The 23,388-nt window shown below is 41.4% G+C and overlaps 2 protein-coding genes across 3 annotated transcripts; one reads left to right on the forward strand and one right to left on the reverse strand.

Annotated features, from left to right (window-relative positions):
- Positions 1-252: 252 nt before the first annotated feature.
- Positions 253-11,645, reverse strand: six5 (SIX homeobox 5). Its single transcript, XM_086261729.1, has 3 exons — positions 10,735-11,645; positions 5,815-7,280; positions 253-3,733 (listed from the first exon to the last, which is right to left on the reverse strand). Exons 1-3 carry the CDS (start codon positions 11,643-11,645, stop codon positions 3,057-3,059), a joined length of 3,054 nt encoding a protein of 1,017 aa, XP_086117855.1. The 3' UTR covers positions 253-3,056.
- A 3,835-nt stretch (positions 11,646-15,480) lies between these two features.
- On the forward strand, positions 15,481-21,514 carry tbcb (tubulin folding cofactor B). 2 transcript variants are annotated; one of them, XM_086261732.1, is made up of 7 exons: positions 15,481-15,596; positions 16,124-16,279; positions 16,436-16,579; positions 18,278-18,374; positions 18,600-18,791; positions 19,879-19,951; positions 20,051-21,514. In XM_086261732.1, the coding sequence occupies exons 2-7, from the start codon at positions 16,160-16,162 to the stop codon at positions 20,163-20,165; spliced, it is 741 nt and encodes a 246-aa protein (XP_086117858.1). In that variant the 5' UTR covers positions 15,481-15,596; positions 16,124-16,159; the 3' UTR covers positions 20,166-21,514. The 2 variants fall into 2 exon arrangements, with proteins under 2 accessions (XP_086117858.1, XP_086117856.1); XM_086261730.1 differs by lacking the exon at positions 15,481-15,596 and adding an exon at positions 15,603-15,745.
- The last annotated feature ends 1,874 nt before the right edge of the window (positions 21,515-23,388 follow it).

Genomic DNA, 23,388 nt, shown 5'->3' on the forward strand with positions numbered 1-23,388 from the left:
GCTATCATAACACACCATGCATCCCCTCCTTCTCTTGTACAAACACATGCATGCACAAGCTCACACACATTTTGGTCTGACTTGCACGCAGAGTCAGAGCACGATGGTTTCTCAGTAAAAGAACACATTTGAATAAAATTTTCTTGCCAAATTAGAAGCAAAGGTTGTCACCCCCCCCCCCCCTCACTCGCAATAATCTACAGTTCCAAAGTGTGGCGCATGAGGACATCCACAATAATCACAGTCTTTTCTGTAAATGTAGTTTATTACAGTATCATGTAATATAAAAAATAGAATGCATTTGAGTACAAAAATGAGAAGACGAGGCACAAATGATCCCTTTGAAAACTCAGAAACAAAAACAAAGCAAAAACACACGACATCTTTGGTTAAGTCTGGAGTCATGAATGTTACACGTCAGGCTGGAGAGTGAAAACCAATCCAGGAACATGTGTGCGTAAGCCATGCAGGCTTTAATGTCAACATACTTTGGTAAGAAATGGCTAATATGAACAAACACAATGAAAACATTTTCCTTTACCCCCCCCCCCCCAAACAAATTTAAACACTCAGCTAAATTCAGGTTGATTTGTCCAAGCTAATGTCCTGGAAGCTGAGCTTGGAAAACCTCACGTTACAGCGTGAATTGATAATGAACATTTCCTATCCACAGCTTCTCCTCGAGGACTGTTTTAAAAACTACTAACTGATTGATGCATGCCTTAAATAGATTAAATGAGACCAACAAACACACACACATTAATGTAACTATACGTGTTTTTCTGATTTTTTTTTGTACCATAATTGGCCAAAGGTTTGACCGCTTACCTGTGTTATGACAACAGAAAGGTCACACAGCTTTGATCGAGCTGTACTCAAAAATTTAACAATATCTCAAAAACACGAACCACAACTTCCTGATTAATCTTCTTGGCTCCTTATCTTTCTGCGTCACTCTTACTAAGAGACTGTGAAATGAGTCCGACCGCTGTCATAACACCGTGGCAGCGCAGCGTAAACAATATGTGAATGAAATGTGCAAAATATACAACAACAACAAAATAAAAAACACAACTGAGCTATGACCACACAACCAAAAAAAGAAAAGACACGTTTGTGTATCACTGAACAAACTCATTCATAAACGTAGACACAAAAGAATCCATATGAAGTGAATCCAGGTATTTGGTTGAGTACATAGCAAATATATATATAGCACGTTTTAGTCAGAACATCAATAACATCAAACGTGTGAGCTTTAAAATAAGGCACTTATAAGTATTAACATGCTGAGATGTTAACAGGAAACATCGCAACATGTTTTAGTGTAATGCTCTGCTGTGCTTCCTTTTAAAAGCTCAGCACAGCTTCTTTTTATCTCCCAAGAGTACTGGCTTTAAAAAAATTACACTCAGCCACTGTGCGACATAGTGTCTTATGAAGAACTAAACATGCATTGCATAGAGTATAAACCCTTTTATTTCCTCCTGTTCTATATATAGGTTTGTTTGTTTTTTTAAACAAAGGTCAGGCAGTGCTGAATCCTGGAAACTGCAGACAGTTCAATGATAAAAACAACACTACTAACGTGTGGTAATAAAATACTGTCATATAGCCCTTTCAGCTATGATCTAATGTTTGTGTAGATTATAATATTCGCTATATTCCTGGTCAAACTCGTTGCAACTGGGCAACAGATTCAGCCATGCTTGCCCTTAATCACCGACTGTGTTCATAGACTTAACTGACAGAACTGGTGGTGTCGATGTTCGGTGGTCAGATGTTCGGAGGGTGACATCCTGCAGGGTGGGATGAGAATCCGAACCTCTAAGTTAAAAACAAAAGTCTCCACTGTGGGTTTAGGGTGAGTTTGTGTTGTTGCTACAAGTAGCTACTCCCTTATTCACTAGGGATTGGGAAGATTTTTTATGCTGGATGCTCTTCCTGACGCAACCCCGAAAGGGATTTGGGTCTCCACCCAGAATCGAGGATCGTTTATTTGTTAGGTGAACCTGTTACACATGTAGGAGTTAAATTATCCTGACGAAAGTGTGGAAGAGGACTGGTGGATGGTGAAAATATGGTGGACTGGTGTGGCGCGAGCAGTTAGGCAGATGATCCAGTTGTTTTGAAGAGAGGTGAGTCCGACTGTTCTGTACACTCCTACTCTACACTGTGAGGAATTAAATATTAGGGATACTTGGGGTGGTAACTGGAAGAATAAGACCATGAGATGCAAGTCAGATTCTTCAAAGTTGGAGACAAAGTGAGAAGGAGCTCAGAGGAGAGCCGCTGCCCTTCTGCTTTAAAAAGAACCAGCTGAAGTGGTTCAGGGATCCGACCAGGACGACTCCACGATTGATCACTGGAAACAGTGTGCTGTTGTTGCTGGCTTGGGAATGTCTTGGTTTCCTCCTGGAAGAACTGAAGTTGATAGCTGCTTAGGCTACCTTCTACTATGACCTGGTCCAGGATGAGTGGGAGATGATGGATGAAGGGATATTGCTGGAGTGTTGGCAGAATATATTCAGGCTGAATTCAGGACAGGGAGGGAACCATTTAAAGATTTTTCCCTTTTGAACAGTGTATCACTGTTGTGGATCTATATCAGAAACCCAGACGTAGTAGAGCTGAGTTAGTCCACAAAACCACAAGAAGGATCCATGACCCCATGACTCACAAGTCTTGGTCTAACATCAAGACTTGTGAGTCAAGCAGATTAATCCTTAAATCATCTGTGCGGATCTGATCTTTTTATAAAAAAAAAAAAAAAAAGTAAGGCACATACTGATTTTAGTAAAAAATAAAATAAAAAAAATCTTAATCCAAACTGAGAGGAGTAATTGAACCAGCAGGTGAATAATCCCATTCATAATAAAGAGAGCTGGAAAATTTCCAGCTAGCACCACAATGGCATCTGGTCTACTGAGTGAGAATTGCTGCTGTAGGTTATAAAAAAATATGGTGATCTTATATGATGCATGATGTGGGATAAAAATGTTTCAAGTCATCCAAACAAGACAAACAGATCTGTGGTGTTGAACCAGTTTTAAAAACTATAAGCCCAGCTCGTCATCCACAGGGACAGACTGAAGCTGAGTAAGGATTTTTGATTCTCCATCGATTTCCTCTGGATTCCCAAGTGGCGAGCTGGCTTCCACATCCTGCTCTGGAGAGGGGCTGCCCAGGAGCAGCGACTCCCCACCAGGTAGACCCAACAAGGCTGGGTCCACAGGTAGGTCCCCCTTGGTGCGGACGTCAAACAGAGTTAAACTGGCTGAAGTGGAGAGGGGCACTGGGCTCCACACTGGCTGGGGCATTTGGCTATTTGGTGTCACTCCAGTGTACATGGGGCTGAGCGTGAGCATGCTTTCTGGAGTCAGAGCATTCTGCGTTGTCGGGGTGGCCGTTGGGTCCAGCGGGTGAGGGGAGGGGATTGCGTGCACTTGGCTGGTTTGGATGGGAGTCTCTTGAGCACAGTATGGTGGAGATGAGCTGATGAAGTTCAGGGGAGATGATGCGGCGAGGCTGCTGGGCGTTGGTGTTGAAGGCTGTGAGACTACGGGAAAGGTAGAAGGGTTAAGAATGGGGATCACTCCGTTTGTAGAGATGGTGGAAGCGTCAGGGACTGGTTTCAGGGGCAAACTGGTGAGCTGAATGCCTGCTGGGATGGTCAGAATCAGCTTGCCTTGCTGGACACTCAGGTAGGGGCTACCACCGAGGAGAAGGTTACCTATGAATATGAATGATAAATGATAAACTGGCAACAATCTAAACAATATAACCAGATTCAGCTGATATAAAAAGCAATGGGGCTATATCTTATAAGTGCATGCAGCAATCCAAGTTATAGATCAATACTTTTAATGAGTGTTTTACAGAATGGCATATATATATATATAATATCATACAGAAACAGAACATGTTTCTGAAAGCATTATTTTCTTTTATGTTTGGTTTTGTAGTGCTATCAATGGAAAAAAAACAAACACTGTACTGATAAATATTCCTCAAATTTTCCCAGGTACATACTAACTTGCGGGTAGATGCTTATATTAAACATGTCCAGTGTTGCACATAATGAGGTCAGAGGATCTGAGCAGAACCACAGGCTTCAGATAACTTTTCATAGTGTTGGCTTTGGATGATGTTATTTAGAATGGATATTCCCTCATGCGGTCATCTCAGGCACACGGCAACCTGCTGTTCAAACTTTTATTTATGAATGGATGCCAATCAGAATCAAATAGATTCAACTTTTCCCCCTATAGAGACGACATTTGAGGACCTCCCCAGTACACCCAATGATAAGCTTTGATACCTCAGTATATAATAAAGACGTAGTTTGATGACAATTTGAATAGTTTCTGGGTTTTTCCAAGGGTAGGTGGGTAGCAAAATATTAATCATAACCAATTCTGATTAAGCAAAAAATGTCAATGTCTGCTCGTCTTTGACTTGTGTGACATGTTGTTGATTATTTGCAAGACAAAACCCCCAAAAAACATGTCTGTCATTGTTTTTTTCTTTCTGCACCACATAAACAATCAATGATGATCTATTAATCAATAATTAAAAAGATTTTTCTGAGTCCTAAAACATTCAAATGTCTTTGCGCACTCTTTCTGACTAACAGTAACTTCAAAAATTTCACCTTTTCTGACTGTAAATACAATCAGTTCATGTGAATATGAAAAAGAAGTCATGTCTGAGAAGCTGGAAGCAGTAACAAATACACACACATAGATATATGTACCGTAATTGTCGGGCTATAAGCCGCACAAGCTTTGAACCCTGCAGCTTTTAGTCAGGTGCGGCTTTTCTATAGATTGTCCATGATTTTTGTGATATCGTAAGACGATTTGTTTTGTTTGTTCCGCTGTTGTACGGCACTACGTTGCCTGGCGGAAGGATCGGGGTTCAAGAGTGGTATGTTGGTCACATGTCCATCCGCCAGGCAACATAGTGCCGTACAAGTAGCGCGAAAAACAAACTTCAAAGTAGCGCTATGCGTTCAGCGGGAGTCGTGGATGACGAGCGGCGATAAACTTGCGAAAAGCAAGTTGTGCTCAACTCTACCGGTGGATTCTGACAGCGTGGAAAAGTGTGCAAACATCCACGATCACCAACGGATTTCGAAGGGCTGGACTGCTGCATGATGAAGAGGAGGACACCGCCACGGCCCTTCAGAGGGTGTTCGACTGACAATGACAATGAGGATTATCTTTGGTTTTGAAAGTGACAACGAAGGAAAGAAGCTGAGAGTGGATGACGAAGCCATCCTGAGCCTGTTTGTATCCGACACTGGAGAAGAGGACTTTGGTGGTTTTAGTGCGCAGGAAGATGGTGGTGAATGACTGACTTTTCTTCTTGTTAAAGCCGTGTCACTGCACCTGAGCCTAAAAGGTAGTCTGAATCTATTTTTCTGGTGTGCTGTAGGTTACTGTTATGTACTACATTTGTTACTCATTTATGAAGCACAGCACATGTGCAAATATGTACCCATAACTTGATTTTCAAAATATTAATAAAAGGGGTGTGTCTCCAAACAGCCATCTCTTTCCTGACAATTCACTTTGTGCATATTCTCTTACATATGATAAGTCAATATTGAAACACCTGCGGCTTTTGGTCAGGTGCGACTAATGTATGTACAAAACAGGATTTTCCCCTGATTTTAGCTTGTGCGGCTAATATTCAGGTGCGCTTTGTAGTCCGGGAAATACGGTATATATAATTATTAATCAATAATCAGTTAATTTTCTCTTAGTTCTGGGTGCTACATTTTTTAAATATTTAATGAATTGAGAATACCTGGAGGGGTAGAGGGTAGCTGAATGATGCCGGAGTTTAGGAGCTGCACCGTAGGGGCCGTGCTGGCTGGAGGAGCTACGCTCTGAATGGGCCTCAGCTGGTTTAACCTGAGAGGAGCCTGTGGGACCCCTCCAGCTGCAGGAGCTGAAGTGAGGATCTGTAATGGTAGACGGGCAGAAGGGATGGAGATAGAAGGACTTGCAGGTACCACCTGTGGGAAAGAGATGGTGGAGGAAGTTTGGATGGAGGAGACTGGTACCAGCTGGGGCACAGAGAGTGGGACGAGCTGTGCCGGTGTGCCACCTTTGGCCTGGGGGACTGGGACGACTTGTGTTGGGGAAGAGATGGAAATAACCTGCGGTGTCTGGATTTTGCTGGGTGTACAGTTTGTGGTCTGCTCCCCCAGTTGTTGCATCACGTGCTGGGGGAGCTGACTGTTGTTGAGCGGTGAGATGGAAACTATGGTTGTGGCACCTTCAGACATAGCTGCCGAGGCTTCCTGTTGCTGCTGTGCCAGTCTGTTTCCTGTGTTCAGAGTCTGGGGGCTTTGAAATTGAGGCGCTGGTGAGGTGAGGGGGGATACTGGGACCAGCTGAGGGCACTGGGATACCTGGGCTCCCGAAGAGTGCTGAACCAGGTGAGATACTGGTATACCCTGGATGGAAGGCACAACCTGGGGCAGAGAGAAAACCTGAGGGGTGCAGTTGCTGGTTGAAATCACAGAGCTAGGAGGGTTGAGGCTGGTAGAGGGAGCAGTAGCAGAGATGCTATACTCCCCTTGCTCCCCTGCAGAACTGGAGACAAGCATGCCTGCAGATGACAGAGATGCTGGGAGGGGGAGGGAGTCCTGGCGTTGGTGGTTTTGTGTTAAAACTAGTGAAGAGAGGCTGGTTGGTGAGGAAGAGGAAGAAGAGGATGATACCGTCTGGCTGCTGCCCTCTGATTCGGAAACACTGATGAAGCCCATTGCACTGTCACTATCGGTCTTGGTTTGCAGGGGAAGAGAAATGATGGGGTTCGAGACAGGCGTGACGTTAGTGTTAAGAACAACTGCTGGAACGCCGCTCGGCTTGGCCTCCATTTCTGAAACTTCCTGCTCCACCCCAGAAACAGCTTGCTGTGGCTGCTGCACACCAACCCCAGATTTGGTTATTACTTGAGCCCCGTTCAGTATTAAAGGAGAGCTGGTTCCAACAGGACTCAGTGTGACGGTCTGGCAATCACCTAAATTTATCCCATTAATTATAACACCAGCACCACTGCTGGAGATCAGGGAGTTGCCATTGAGCAGAGAGGCGGTGAGGAAGCCGCTGGACCCGTTGAGGATGAGCTGGCCTCCAGTGCTGGACGGGACCGCAGAGACAGAGATGATGGAAGCTGTGGAGCCGGCAGCCTCGTCTGGTTTGTCGGGAGTGTCGTCCATCGCACTCGCCTCATCCTCAGTGCTGTGGTTCCCATCGGACTCACTGAAATGGTCAAATATAAAGGACAGAAGCACACACAGACAAATGAGTTTTTAATGTTACAAGAAATGAACGAAAATACACAATTAGATCAACTCACAAATAAAACAAAACCTTAAGACTGAAAAATGTTTGATTCAAAAAGTAGCTACTTGTAAGACTGCAGCTAATAATTATATATTCATTATTTTTATAAAATTCATCCCACGATTTTCAGTCTAACCAAAAAGAGGAAAAAGCCTCAACTCTTTTACAACAGAATTTAAAGTCAGTGAATATGTGTCTGTTTGGAAAGAGCTCAAATTATTAATCAATAATCAGGCTTGCTGTTGGTTAATTTTCTGTTAAACTAACTAGGTAAATAATTAACTAAGCAGCCAGATAAAGAGGCAAACACTCCTCTCCAGCACCAGAGGCAAGGAGTGTGATTCCCCCTGAATTTTGAATCCACGGTCCACCACCCAAGAGGAGAGGTGTGCACATCAGGATAACCCACAATATCCAGAATCTAATTCACTGCTGCCCCATAATGGACTGGTTCTCATAGCACTCTTCTACTTAAGCGCTGTTTTTTTTAAAGTTGTTTCTATCCAACTTCACACACATTCATACTGCGATGGATGCATCTGAGAGCAACTTGGGGTTAATATCTTGCCCAAGGATATTTGGCATGCAGACGGGAGTAGACGAGGAGTGAACCACCAACCTTCCGATTAGCAGGTGACCTGCTACAACAATAGAGAGAAAACCCCAAGAATCAGACAATCCTCTATGAGCACTTGGTGACAGTGGGAAGGAAAAACTCCCTTTTAACAGGAAGAAACCTCCGGCAGAATCAGGCTCAGGGAGTGACGGCCATCTGCCACAACTGATTGTGGTGAGAGAAGACAGGACAGAAGACACACTATGGAAACAGCCAAAGATTAAAAATAACCAGTAATTAAATGCAGAGTGAAGAAGAAACGCTCAGTGCAGCCCAAGATTATTGCAGTGCAACTAAGGGAGGATTCACAATCACCTGAGCCAGCCCTAACTATATGCTTCATCAACAAGGAAAGTTTCAAGCCTACTTTTAAAAATAGAAGAGGGGCCTCCACATCAGCACCGGGGTAGGAGTGTAAAAGAAGTCGAAACAGGAAAGAGAGAAATCCCAAAGTCTTCTTCAGAAAGTTTCATCTGTCTCAGCTGCTGGAGCATCTCCCTCTCTGTAATGTGGGAGTTTCTGAGCTCCTGCACCAGTACGTCACTGAACACAGTTCAGAGGTGCCCGACAAGCAGAAACGACACCAGGACGTGGCAGTTGTGATGTCACTTTTGGCGCGTGCTGCAATTTGTTGTGGTGCCAATGGCGAGTATAAACCGGCTATTAAGGGACTTAGGATGAATCTCATCCATCCTCCAGGGCCAGGCCGCTAGAGACTAATCAACTATTCATTACAACTATAAATAGATAAATAGATGTATTTGTCCCCACGGGGAAGTCACCTGACATTTGCAGACACCTCAAATAAAACAATCCCATCAACATAAGACAAGCACACGTTAAACACTCTTTCACTCTTCCTGTATCGTAGGGATGACTTTGGCCACACGAACTGAGCAGGCTGTGTGTTGCTCATGTTCAGACGTTTGATGGCTCGAGGAATAAAAGATAGAGTCGACCCATTTGTGAACAAGACGGGACAATGACACCATGCAGATGGTAAAAAAAAATCTAATTTAAGCTCTGTGTATATAATATTACAGGATTCAAATCTATTAGACTGAGCAAGCAACCTTCATCGTACCAAGTAACACTCTCTTTTCTTCTAACTGCACTCTGCTGTTTCCATTACCATCATGTGAAACTTTAAATGTGATATAAATGCATTATTTAAGATTCAATATTACTAGAATACTAAAAAAAACAAAAAAACAAAGCAAACCACTTTCCAAAAGCACATCCAATCAGCAATATACTGTCACTCTTAAATATGTTAAATATTTCGAATTCAAAACTAGGATGCCTGCAAGTTTTAAAGTTTGCCTCAGCAGGATGTTTGATTTTAAAGGGAGAGTAGCCTCCACTTTAAGGTGCAGAAATCATTTTGTATCCGTCCGGAAATCCTAACATAATCAAAGCGTTCTTCTAATGCCGACGTTCTCCAACAGTTTCTGGCATGCCTCCTTTAGAAGAAGCTACTTTCAGCTGATCCCTTATTAACAAAGGGTCGCCACAGCAGGTAGCTGCACGTTTGATTTGACTGCACTGTACAGCGACTTTGTCGTTTCAACTGAGGGAATGCAGGTTAAATATTTGCTAACAGGCTCATTTACACTAATGTTTACTGGTGATCTTTGTTCCTGTGAATTAAGGCAAAAATACTTATTGGTGCTGTTTTAGAGACTTTATAATACAGTAGTCAGTTACGGACTCTAAAAACCTTTATAAATGCAACATCAGGATTATTACAAAAAGTGGGGCTCAAAGTTGCTGTATGATCACCTACCTACCTACTGACATTAATCCTAATTTTTAAGTTTTAGTCTTTGTCACTTTGGTCAAGTTTGTCAGCACAACATGCATCAGGAGGTTCTGAGGCTTTGTTTTTTTAAGACTGACATTAATCAGACACGATGAGTTGCGTGTCCCAGTTTTAAAACAGAATCTAACCGAATCTTTTCTAAAGAAACTAAACTAAAATGAGCAAAAACTCTGTGGAAATGTAACTGAAACTAAAATGAATTGATAATAAAACTTCTAAATAAGCTGGAATATGTTCTTATCACTTGGATACATTTGGTGATATGTGGTTAATGTGTGAAAATAAAGCATCCTGGTGGCCCCAGTCTGCCAGACCGTGGGGTTTGATACAGCACAGCAAACTTATCTTTCTTATCTTTTCACAAACTTCCCCTCCCACTGCTTGCAGAAATCTTCATTTTAAAACTGTGATTTCAGCCTCCCCCCACACTCCCACCTTTGCCTTAGTTTACGCTCTTTTCCTCCCCTAACCTTTGTCACCCTGTGGCTCTGCAGGATGCGGTGCAGGGTTTCAGGAAACTTGAGCCACAGTGGGCGCCTAGATCTCACATTTCATAACAAAGCAACATGCTCTTGGTGTCAGACATGTGTGGCCTCACTGCTGTCAGAAGTCACCTCCTGTTTGTCTTCCTACTTCGTGCCATTTCTGAGTTTTGCCACACTGATTTGTGCACTCCTGCAGGCAGCCCTCTGTAGGTCTGCGCGCTTTTTAATTGGTAAGCTTTTATGTGCTGCTTTCAGTGACTTTTCTGATAAGCCCTCGCTATAAAAGACAAAGTAAAGAAAAAAAAGCTTCGTTCAGATAAACACAGGACAGCTAAAAACAGCAGCTGCTGCCGCTCAGGCTGTGACTCCTTGCTTGCTACCAAACTTAGAGCGCAAACAGAGATAAAGGCGACAGCTGGATTGTGTTTCCAGTGTTGCGGGTCTTGCCTTTTGCTGTGGGTCCCGGACGGGGTCCTGTCCCTCTGCCTGCGGTTCTTGAACCAGTTGCTGACCTGCGTGAGGGATAGCCCGGTGATTTTGGCCAGGTTTTTCTTCTCGTCCGGAGTGGGATACCTGTTGCTCTTGTAGCACTCTTTCAGGGCATTGCGGGACTTCTCTTTGAAGCAGTACACGGTCTCTTCTCCGTCCCAGATGGTTTTGGGTAGGGGGAACTTCTTTCTGAGCCGGTACTTGTCCACTGCGCCCAGGCTACGGCCCCGGGACCTCTCCGCCTCCTTGTAGCGGGCTTTGAGGTACAGGTCCTGCAGGAACCCGTGGTTAGACGGGTGGAAGTTGTGGCTTTCCAGGATGGCGTACAGCTCCTTGAATTCCTCCCGGTGGAAAGCCACCAGTGCCTGGGCCTTTAGCAGGGTCTCGTTGCCACGTAGCAGCTCGGACGAAGGAGGTATAGTGGAGAGAAATCTCCACAGGCGATCCACATTGCCCGCCTGCAGAAGGGCCTCGCACAGACATGAGACCTGGTCAGTGGAAAAACTCAGCGCCGACTTTTGGAAACTTTGGAGCAGTTGTTCCGAAATTTGGAGCGGATCTTTCTCTTCTTTGGTCTCCGACCCCGCTGGCTCCCCTGTGCTGTTCTCAGATTGTTCTGTGGACTCCAAAGACAAGGAAGCCATTTTCACTTTAACTTTTTTTTCCACCCGTAGTTCCTCCTCCTCCTCCTCCTCGCTCCCTCCCTCTGCAGCGCCGTCCTCTCTCCCATCCTCCAAACCGCGAGCGTGCTCGATGAACAACGGCGGCCACGCCCCTTTGTTCTTCAAGCCGCACAGACATCGGAGGGAAAGCAAGAGCGGTTGCTTCTGATTATCAAATAATCCGATGCAAAGACTGATACGGAGCATTTACATAATTTATTTTTTAATGAAGCAAAGGTAATTAGAAAGCTTTGCTTTTGGATATCTGACATTTTTAAGACATCCCGGTAAATTTCTAGGAGGTAAATTAGGCTTTTATTTTGGAGAAGAAATCTCACATAGAGCTTTTATTTTGGAAACCCCCCCCAAAAAACACATCCCCCATAGCTTGAGTATTTAATTTGGAAAAATGAAACTTTAAAGCAGGGGCGAAACTGGGACTGTTGAAGGGGGCCACACGAATAAGCAACCCTCCACAACAGTCCCAGTTTCTCGTGTGGCCCCTTTGGATTCTGAATTGCAGGCCTCTCCTTGTAAATATATACAATGTCAAACTGTAAGTGAGAATTTAAACACTCACAAATGTATATGTAAAATGTTTAATACTACATTTTTTTTCTTACTGCCTTGTAATAGTAAATACTTTATAAATGTACTTTGAGTCCCGAAGTTCTCATTTAGTCAAGTCAAGTCAAGTGGCTTTATTGTCATTTCAACCATGTGTACAGTACACAGTAAAACGAGACAACGGTCCTCCAAGACCACAGTGCTACATATAGCATATAACAGACAATCAACACAGGACTACATAAAGTGCAATGCGCAAAAATTGCAACAAAACAAAACAAAGACAGTACCACACCAGACAGAACAGAACGATGCAGACACAACACTGCAATAGAAATGTGCAAAAGACTGAATATTGTGCAAAAAGTCACTTGGTGTATGAAGGTGTGTGTGTGTGTGTGTGTGTGTGTGTGTGTGTGTGTGTGTGTGTGTGTGCGGGCGTGCTACATAATAGTTTAACATTTATGTTGTTCAGCACCTATTCAATGGTTTAGTATTTTGGAGTTAAGAATGCCATATTTTCATGTATAACCTCCAATAATGTCCAAAAAAAAAAATACAAACAAACAAACAAAACACTAAACTGTCCCTTTCTTATCATTTTGAATTACATTCAATATTATTGCTGAAGCTACACTGTAAACAATATTTATTATCATAGTTGAAGTGCAACAAATAATAGCTATGTAGGCTGCTGTAAAATAAAAATATATAATAATAATATCTGTGTAAATGAACCTGCTATAATCTGCTAAATATATGTGATTATTCTGATTAATAACAGATTACCTGTTAGAAGTCATTCTTGGCCAGCCTTTAGTGATGCTTTTATTCAAGGGCAATGCTGGTTGCATGTGTTTTATGTGTGTTGTGCATCGTGTATGGCCATGTTTCCCTGTTTGTTCAGGCTGAACATGTTGTCATCACTTTTCTGTGTGCCTGAGGTGGTTGCCTAATGCAAATACTCTCAGTATAAACACATGCGTGTAGGCACACACAAACGTGTTTAAGTGCAACTGTAACAGGGTCATAAATCACATTGTTATAATTACCCAAAATGTGTTCTAAACCCCCAAACCGTTCCTTTTATACCTGACTTTTAGGACCTCCAAGCCTGTAGTTATGTTCATTGTCAGTTAGAGCCCCTCCTCATTCTTTTCTTCTTCTTCTTTGGTGCAATCCTATAAATACAGTGTACCCCTTTGCCTCTCCCCTTTTCTACAATTCCCCTGTGGGAGAGGTGGGTGTCATTTCTTTCCAACACTTTAAAACACACATGGTCTCTTGTGTTCTGGGGGCCTCTGGATGTCTGGAGTTTTGATCTCCTCCATACCTGCTTCATGCCCTGGAGGACGGGGCTGTGGCCCCCCCACACCCTCTAGCAGATCATTACATAAAGGAACCTTTTAAAAAAACAAGCGCGTCCATGCTCACAGGTGTACACACGGGTGATCACACCCACAAACTACACCCTTTTTGGCTCCTACCTCAAAGCACACTGTGTTCTGTTGATCTTATGTGCTGCACAATAATGTTTAATATTTAGTATTTACTGTCATATTCCCATATATCATTGTGATGTTGTTTATTCTATTACTCTTGTTCTCTTCTGCTTGTTTTCTTTTTTCTTTCTCAGCAGGTGACCCAGGTGATCGATATATGCATTTTTTATTTCTTTTTTTTTTTTTCTGCTCATTCTGTTGGTTTTTGTTTTTTGCCCTTCTCCCCCGTCCCTCTTCTCAGCTGTTTCTCTTTCCCTCTTTCTTTCTCCCCTTCTTTCCCCCAGTCAAGTCTGTCCCGTATTCAGTAAGTGAAAATAAAATAAACAATAAAAGGTGAATCAAATGGACCATTACGGCAAGGCTGGGATGGTCAATTTGGTAAAGTAAATCCGTTGGGCATCTTTCTTTGCCTTTAGACAACAATTCTGATGGCAAAAGAGCCAAATGGGACAGGCAAAAAAAAGAAAAAAAAAAAGAATTCGACACTTTAAATCAGGTCCAGATTGTTAGAGGCTTCACCTGAGCATTATGTATAAAAATGGCTATAATTCCTAAACAGTTAATTCAATACTTTTATTTAATCCCCTTCATTGAAGCCGAAATTCATCATTCACAACTTTATAAGCATTATTATTACAAAAGTAAAATAAGAATAATAATAATAAAAAAAAAAGAGACAAAAAAAAAAAACCCACACATATAATGCATATTTAGCCACCTGGATGTTTCTGATTGCGATTTTAGTTCAATTATTGTCATTATTAAGCCTGTTTTTGTTAGATGTTATAAGTGTGTAGTATGTGTGTATCATAAATGTGTTTTAGGCGCCATAAATGCTAGCATGAATATATACTCCTTGCTAGCTTGGACGTTGTGGTGGGTTGAGCTAACTCTCTTCCCCACTGTTTGTATTCTTTTACCTTTTTTATCAGGTATGTCGGATTTCATGTTGTTGTTTTTGTTTTATCTTATGTCAAATATGTTACGTGTAAATGCATACTTTATGTTTAATGTAAAAATAAATGCCGCGCCCTTTTCTACCTGCGTGCGGTAGTACCTCCTGCCACGAGTTCCCAGAATCCTTTGCGGTTTTACCCCTGAATGACGTCACATTTTCAATCTCCATCTTCAATCCCCTGTGGGAGAGGAGCTGGAGTGGGCAAATTATTTACTTGGAGGTCTTTCTTTCTTTTACCTTTTTTATCCGACACAACGCAGAATCACACCGGTTACACTACATGTTTCATGTGTTCTCTCAGTACAAACGCATGCGTGTAGGCACACACAAACATGTTTCATGTGTTCTGAGTTTTTACAAAAGATATCTTATTAAACTGACAGAACAAAGACCCATTTAGACTGCTACGCTGTATGTGACACACTATTTCAGTTATTGAAGCTGAAAGGTTGCGTATTTACAGGTCTTGTACCCAAGCTCAAAGATGTGTCAAACAGAGAAAGAAGCCCAGCGTATTTTATAATATGACTTGCAAATGAGCTATGAATGAGACCATGCTGCATCTCCATTAACAACCACAGGCATGTAAATCCTCACTGTGGTGCTGTAGGCTTGTGTCATCCCCCCCCCCCCCCCCCCCCCCTTATGTTTTCTTGAGGTTCTCAGCTTTTTTGACACTTCTGTTTTCTGTCTGTGCTTTAATTTACTCACCACATATCTGGGTTTTATCAGGGGAGATTTCTTTGTTAGTCGACCAAGTATGAAATAGCAATAGGGTAAAAATTGTATAATAGAGCGTAGTGCTTATAATCAAACTCTACGAATACTCTGTCTTAAAAATATATTTTAAAACAAATCCATAATAAAGAGAAAGTTTCCAGCTTAGTCTTCTACATAGTTTATTTTGGACTACAGCGCCACTATGTGGTTATTTCTACGGTCGCATTTACTCCTGACGAATGATTGGCCACCATTTGTGCCAATCTAGCGGTCAATAGGCGGGTCTTGAGGGTCTGTTTCTTCGTATCGTAAAGCTATTGGTTAAAATTTCTCCTTCCTACGTTGTGATTGGCCGTGTTCCAGTTTGGAGGCGGGTGGAACCTTCCAGAGTTGGGCGTAGCAGGAATTGAGGTTATAATTTTCTGGCAAACCCACAGATCTAGGCTACATGCACCATTTTCACTGCTATTATAATCAAGTAGTCATGAATACTTCCGGTTAATTGTAGATACAAAGATCAAAGGCCTTTTCAGCACCATCGAGGAAAATATACATAATCTGTAAGTAACTATGGCAACCTTGCCGTCTGTCTCAGGGTCCCGAGTGAGTCCAACGTGACTCTGCTAGCCGCCCAGTGGCTAACGTAGCTAGCTACTCTAAACTACACAGCTAAAAAATGGTTATTTAAAATTATACGATCACAGCTAATATGACGAATAAACACGAGAGACCAAGCATATATGTAAAATTTAACTTCAGACAGGATTAATATCAGAGAAGGGCTTAAGTAGCTACTATCGGTGGAAAAGGAGCAGTTTTTTGGAAGTCTTTGTGGTTGTTTGACTATTGACTTAAATTTGTTTGCAGCTATGAGATGGCGTATGAGCTTCAGTCCCGTTGGCTGAATGGGTCACGTTATTTTTTATTCCTGTTTTCAGTGTTTGATTAATACCCGAGTCCAAGGAGACAGGAAAATGGACAGCGGAGTGACAGTAATAACCAATCCCACGGTGAATGTGCGCTTAACAAGCACCCTCTCCTCCTTCGAGGTGCAGCGCAGGTTCAACAGAGGGATCAGTATAGCAGAACTGAAGGTGAGACAGCATACAGCGCACCACTAAAACCCTCAAGGATGGGTCTGTTGTTGGGTTTTCTCTTTGTTAACATATCTGTTGATATTGAAATGACACATTCAATTGATAACGTCACCTCTTTTGTGTTACATGAACTATTTGCAACGTTGCATTCAGGGAAAGTTGGAGATGATTATGGGTGCACCGGCCTCCTGCATGGACCTGGAGTTATTCAGCATATCTGACAAGTTCCTGCAAAAAATGAATGAGAATGAAGCTCTGCTAGGATCGTATCCTGTGGATGACGACTGCAGAATACACGTATGTCCCAGCTCTGTTGGGAGCTTCTTGTAATACTGTGGCTCAGATCACTGTGATGTTGGAGTAAATACAGGTTGAGACAGGTTTTTAGTTTATTTCACTTGAATTGAACGTGCTATCTGTCAAAGTTACTTTCACAGAGAGAGACATAATGACATATGCTGGCTGAATGATCAGCTTTAAATGTTTACTCTGAGAGGATTTATATAAAATTTTAGAACAATAATGTGTTCACTACACAACTTCTAACCTCAGTCAGAATTATACCACTTTGTTTTTAAGCATGTATATGAGGTCACGTAATGGATTAGTGTCTGATTCTTTAATGGAGATTCAGCTGTGGTAGTGTGTGGGGAGCTCTGGACTGTCTATCTATTGTTAATGGGTCAGTGTCAAAAGTACAACTAGTCTGTAGGCCAGTCTCGATTGTGCTGCTGCTGGTCTGTTAGCCAGCCACAGAGAAGAGTGTTGCAACATACACAAAGTAGAAGGGAAACCAAGTTTTTAAAAACAATGAAAAGTATCCAATCCAGATACTCTTTGCATGCATCTCCTGTCCCCGATGAACTCCAATATTAGTTCCTTCCCTATTCATGCCCATTTGTCAACAAGTCACCATTGAACTGATGTGCAGTGTCATCCACGTCAAGCACTGTGCAGTTGGGAGTTTGGGGGGACTGCACGGGAGCATGTTTGCAAACTTCTCTCTGTGGACTCTTGTAGGGAAATACCTCAGAAAGGAGATTCAACTGCAGTACAATAAATTAAGCATAATCCAGTCATCTGAAACTCATGTACTGATGTATCAAAAAAATTAGAATATCATGGAAAAGTTAATTGCTTCTGTAAATTATTTCAAAAATTAAACATCTATTATCATTACATGTAAAGAGAAACGTTTTGCTGCATTTATTTTATTTTATTATTATAAGTTTGTTGATAATGGCTTGTAGCTTGTTGCAATCAGAAATCTCATATTGGAATATTTAATTTTGAGTAGTTGATGGAAGAACTTGGGAGAGCTTCACAAGGACCAAGACTCTAGCCAGTGCACTAAGCAACGTGTTTAATGTGGACATCATTTAAAAGCCATTCGTATATACTTGGGTTATCTTTGTCTAATATAATTTGTTGATAAACGTGTAAATGTAACAAATATGCAACAAATTAAGAAAGCACTGCAAGGGTGGGATTTTTCTATATTTTTTATTTTAGACAAAAATCCTTTAATTCCTACGACTAGACTAAACTGGTTTACATTTCAGCATAGTAACACTGGCATTACATGATTCTGGTTTAACAACACAGTTGAATATATTGGGATAGAGCATCCCTCTCTGGCATTGAATGGGGTTTTTAGTTAAGTGTCTGAATCCCAAATCTATTCACTCTGCATGCATCCAGAAACTTTGATGTCCAAAAATAAGAACTCTGCTGTGCAGATAGTGTTTTAATGATTGAAAAGGTAATAATCCTTTCCATTTAAATACACTAGCACTCACTTAAATTGTCCAGTAAGTGTAAAACTGATTTATTGTTAAACAACAATAATGTTACAATTACCACACTAACAACAGTAAACAAAAGATCATATCTAAGTTGCTAAAAGCTAAAGTTCTGGTGGCTTTTATAGGCTGTTACTAAGTCACAACAGCGTGACTTAATAATTGCTTGTCTTTCACGTTGTTTCTCTTACAGGTTGTTGATAGAAGTGGCGGGCAGATGGGCGAGTTCACTGATGTTTCCAAAGTGGAGAAATTTGAGCTCCCAGATGATGCTTATGATAAGAGAACAGGTACAGTATTTTTTTATTTAAATAAATAAAAAAATAAGTCAGCTGAATGGGAAGTATGTCCATGATCGTTAGTTGCATTCTGCACTTGTTCTGTTTATGTTTTTTAAGCTAACTATTGATAGCTGGTTCCAATGTGGATGACTTACTTCATGAGAATGAAGATGAATAGACTTCAGTCTGTTTTGAAGAGCTTTGCATTTATCACAAACTGTGTCTTTCCTTCAGACACAGCCAGGTCATTTATGAAGAAGCAACGTGTGGGTCGCTACAATGAGGAAGAAATGGCCAAGAAGAAGGCGGAGAATGCTGCACGGGAAGAGGAGCAGAAGGCTGCTGCCGATGCCATTGCTGTTGGCAGCCGCTGCAAAGTGCAGGTCCCCGGTCAGCCCACGAAGCTTGGCACAGTCATGTATGTTGGTAAGTGTGGATAAAGCTGAGCTGGTTTACTTTGTGTAGGACATTAGTGTAAACCCTGTGCTGCTGAGGATTTTCTGTCCTGCAGAGCAGACTTTGCTGTCATTTATCTAAGGCCCATTCCCAAATCTGTGATGTCAGTGGAGGACAAACTTTTTTTTTTAGTACGCTAAATATCACGTTTGGATTCTGCGTGTTTTGTCCATCCATCCATCCATCCATCCATCCATCCGATTCCGCTTATACTTTTCATGGTCGTGGGGGGCTCTGGAGCCTATCCCAGCTGTCTTATGGCGAGAGGCAGGGTACATGCTGGACAGGTCGCCAGTCTGTCGCAGGGCTAACACATTGACTCCCACATTCACACCTATGGGCAATTTATTGTTTCCAATTAACCTAACCCTACTGTTTTGTTTAATCTATTTTATTAGCAGGTTTTAAGTCTGCCTAGAAAATCTAATTACATTTCCTGTGAGGTGAACATGTTCTAGTTTAGTTTGAAAGCAGCTTTACCTGAGTACTAATGCCAAGTGTCACCCTCCAAAAACATAGCAAATAAAAGTGATTCAGTTTAGGTAGTTTGTTAACTTCAATAAGGTCCCCAAAGAGGTTATGTTGTTGTTAGCATTTCCATGCGTGCCATTCTTTCTGTCTGTACGATGGCTTAAAAAGTTTTGAATGAATTCTTCTAAAACTTCGTAGTGGTGTAGAGGGGGGTCATGTTAACAATCCATTAAAACTGACATCTGCCAAGGTCTTCAAGGTTAACTTAATGATCATCAACTTTGTTGGTTGATAATTGACAAGAAGGCTTATAACTATGACAAGTCTGGTGTGTATTGTCAAACTATAGCAAGTACCGTATGCAGACTTAAAATAGTATGTCATGTTTGACAAAATGTGTTATTTTTACTGCACTACAAACTTCTAGGAAAATAAAATACTAGTTCCTTAAAAGTAAATACTTCCCAGAGAGTGAGCTGCTTTGGTGGGGGTTTGCACTTCTTTTTTCATATAATATCATTATTGTGAAGTCAAAGTCTTCCTAATATGCCCTGCTAGAGCTCAATAAGTGTTGCATTTCTTGCAGGAACAACAGATTTCAAGCCGGGCTACTGGGTGGGTGTGAAGTACGATGAACCACTGGGCAAACACAATGGAACGTAAGAGGGCCTTTTTCTGGCTTTGTTTTTAAATAATTCAAAGTTTCAGTGACGCTGGTCCTGATTTCTGACTCTGCCTTGTTTATTGTATCTCTGTAGTGTCGAAGGGAAGCAGTACTTTGAGTGCGAGAGCAAATACGGTGCGTTTGTGAAGCCCCTGAGTGTGACTGTGGGGGATTTCCCTGAGGAGGACTACGGTTTAGACGAGATGTAGGTGTAGGGTAATTTCCAATAAACGAATTTCAAAAAAGGAGAGTCTATGGCTGACGCGTGTTCCTGGTTTCCAAAAGAAATGCTTCCAGTTGCATTATGATTTGAAGACTGTTTATTTATTACAAACTGAAGATGTAACAATGAACTCCTTCCTAAAAAAGCATGAAAGTTCCAAAAAATAGCAGTTATCCAGAACTAGCTGTGCACACGGTCAGAAAACCGTGAGACTCCTAACCTCTCTGTCCATGCTCCTCCCCTTCCCTCTCACACAGGGTTTCATGCTACTATTGCACTTACATACTTAAAGTGAGAGGTACCCCCTTTTAGGTTCCAATCCCAAAACAGTGACTTAAAATTACTTTATGCAAACACATATATTTTCACATTTATTAATCCTGAAAAGATGACTTATGTAATGAATCTATGAATTATAAAACAAACATGAACTCAATCGTAAATAAAAATATAAAGCAGACGTCTGGCGCGTACAGTAGGACTGCAGTTTTCTGCCCCAACCTCGCACCTTTATCCGCTCACCAAGATGGCGCGTCATTTTAGTGTGGCAAATTAGAATTGTTTTGCCTGTGCTTCTCTGGAAGGCATGATCCTAAAGCACTCTCTCAGTAACTTGACAGACTTTTGGGTTCTCGTACCAACAGGCATTTCACAAGGTTGGGGATTTTTTTCTTTTTTGCAGCAAAATGAAGGTTTCTGTTGTTTGTTCCTTACTACAAACACTTCTGTTCAATTCATAGCGCTTCCTGTAATTGTACTTTATTTTTGTTCTCATGTTTAGTAAATGTCATTGTGTACAAAGATTATTGTATATAGCTGTTTATAGTTATCTGTAGTCTTTGCATTTCTTTTTTGGTTTAAAGACTGAGTTGCTGGTAGGAAAAAATCACCCAGCCACACTTTGACACTAAGATAAAAAGCGGCATTGTGTTACTAACTTTGTATAAGTGAGTTAAACCCGAGGTGCTTTTTCTTCCTGTCATTTAAGATTCTTGCTCGCTGGCAAATTTAATGTCTGACTCACAAGGATTTTGGCAGAAGAGGAAGAAACAGTAGATCCCATCTCACCAGATATATTTCCTACTCTTTTTCGTCGTACTTTGCAGTTAAAAATTTCCTCATAGACAAACCGTGCCTGAAATTTTTGTGCCAAAGTGTGCAAGGGTTGATATTCTTCTTTTTTCTTTAAAAGTTAAATTCGTTATTTTTGTTTGGACGTAGGATGTGCAACAGTCCAGATTTTAGCTTTCAGAGCAAAGATAAAATGTAATTTCCATTAATTTTTCTGTGACACGATTGTTCTTGTTAAACATTAAATTTGTGCGCTTGAATGTATCATGCATGTTTTTGAACCACTGGACTAAAAGAGCTTTCGCATTTAAAATTTGATGAGGCTCAATTTTACTATTTTCTTCACTGAGCAATTTGAATTTACTTAAAGCTCCAGTCACACATGCCTACAAACCGACCAGCGACCCACTGGCAACCCAAAAATATGACTTCGAGCAACCGCTAAATCACTGAAATTCAACTTTTCATTGGTTGGTGATGGAGAATGCATTTTTTTCTCTAGTGACCAGTGATTGCTCACTGATTGCTCAGCCTGAGCTCTACTGTATATAAACTGGATGTTTAAAAAAACTCTAAGCGTGAATCTAAAAACTATGAGTTTATTCCAGTTATTAGGTGAAACTTGTTACTCAAGTCTGAAACCTGAGATGGATTTTATATTGCATCAAAAAAAACAACCCCCCCCCCCCCCCCCCAAACATATTTTCAAGTCTTTAATTGCTGCAGTTTAATGTAAACACAGCATGTAAAATTTCACAGAGAACATAAGAATCAGAATACTTTATTAGTCCCAGAGGAAATTATTTAAATGTTAATAAGATTCACACTTGAGTAAACTCTGAAATAAACCTGGTTATGATTACCGCCTGTAGCACCCTTACCAATTGTTTTTGTGAAGTATACAAAGTACCTTCAGATGCATTTTGATCGTACATACTCGAAGGCCATCAAGTTAAAACACAAGGTAAAGCACAAAAAAAAAAAACTGTCCTCATTGTGCTCACAACACTCACTCTTGGACTGTGTTTCAAATGGCCTTATTTATGCTTTGTTTTATGTTACTGATCAAAACCTCTTCATGTCTTTGTCCTCTGTTGCTTATAGAACAAATGTAAAAGTCTTTTTAAGGAAATGTCACACATGGAAGATTGTCCAGGTGTTTTCTCTCTTCCTTAAAATCTGTGTCTATCTGAGGTACTGGTGTTATGTGCCAAAGCGTAAGGATTAGAAATGAGAAGTGTTTACCAGTACACTTATAGCTTATTAAAGTGAGTGAATCTATTTGATTTGCAGTAATATTCATTTCTTATCATATGTCAATCTGGTTTCCATTTTGTTTTACAGCTTCTCCAGGCAATAGAAACTCACTCGACTCACATCAGTTCCTTCTTCAGCCCCTGGTACTATATTTTCTCAATTGTGTCTCTCATCAGGACCTCTGGCCACTTATTTTTGCCTTTCAGTGTATGCGGTCTCAGCTTTTATCCTCCATCCTGGTACTACATGCTGCAGCTTTGTACACAGTCTGCAACTTATCAGCTGTCCTGCCTCTATAAATCTGGGGCTTAGACCCTGTTCTTATGTTGCCATCATCAGAGCCTCTGTGCTGTCCTTTAGGCTTTTTCAAGCCATTAGTGGGATTTCTTGATGTGAGCCACTTCTATATGTCAATAGAACATCCCATACAGGGGTTCGTCCTTCAGTGATTGTTCCTGCTCTGTGTTTCTTCCTGGATCATGGCTCGACACTCACTAACCTCACTCCTCACCCTCCCTCTTTCTGCTGCTCATAGAGCCTCAGGGTGCAGGACTTCAGATGGAGATCTTAGTGCATTGCAAGGAGTTATTGTGTTTTGACATCCATGGTATCTATCTCCTCCTGTAGCCAGCTGGATAGTGTAGTGACAACAATGCTCTCTTTGGAACAGTAGGTCAGGGTTTCAAATCCCAGCTCTGGTAAGGGTCTTTGGGCTAAACTCCCATGCAATCCAAACTCACTTTAGAGTATGAGCGACGGATACATAACTAAAGACATACTGACTTGGAAATCCCCTAGCTTAACAGTATGACAAGTGGACTGAGAAGCTATAATAAGACATACATGGACAAGGACTGAAAGCATGTAATTAATGGCTATGA

Source organism: Aulonocara sp. 'chitande type north' Nkhata Bay, linkage group LG14 (assembly GCF_057382095.1).
Source record: "Aulonocara sp. 'chitande type north' Nkhata Bay isolate Kocher_YH1m ecotype deep benthic linkage group LG14, A_spYH_male_GT1.1, whole genome shotgun sequence".
In the NCBI taxonomy this organism is placed as follows: domain Eukaryota; kingdom Metazoa; phylum Chordata; class Actinopteri; order Cichliformes; family Cichlidae; genus Aulonocara; species Aulonocara sp. 'chitande type north' Nkhata Bay.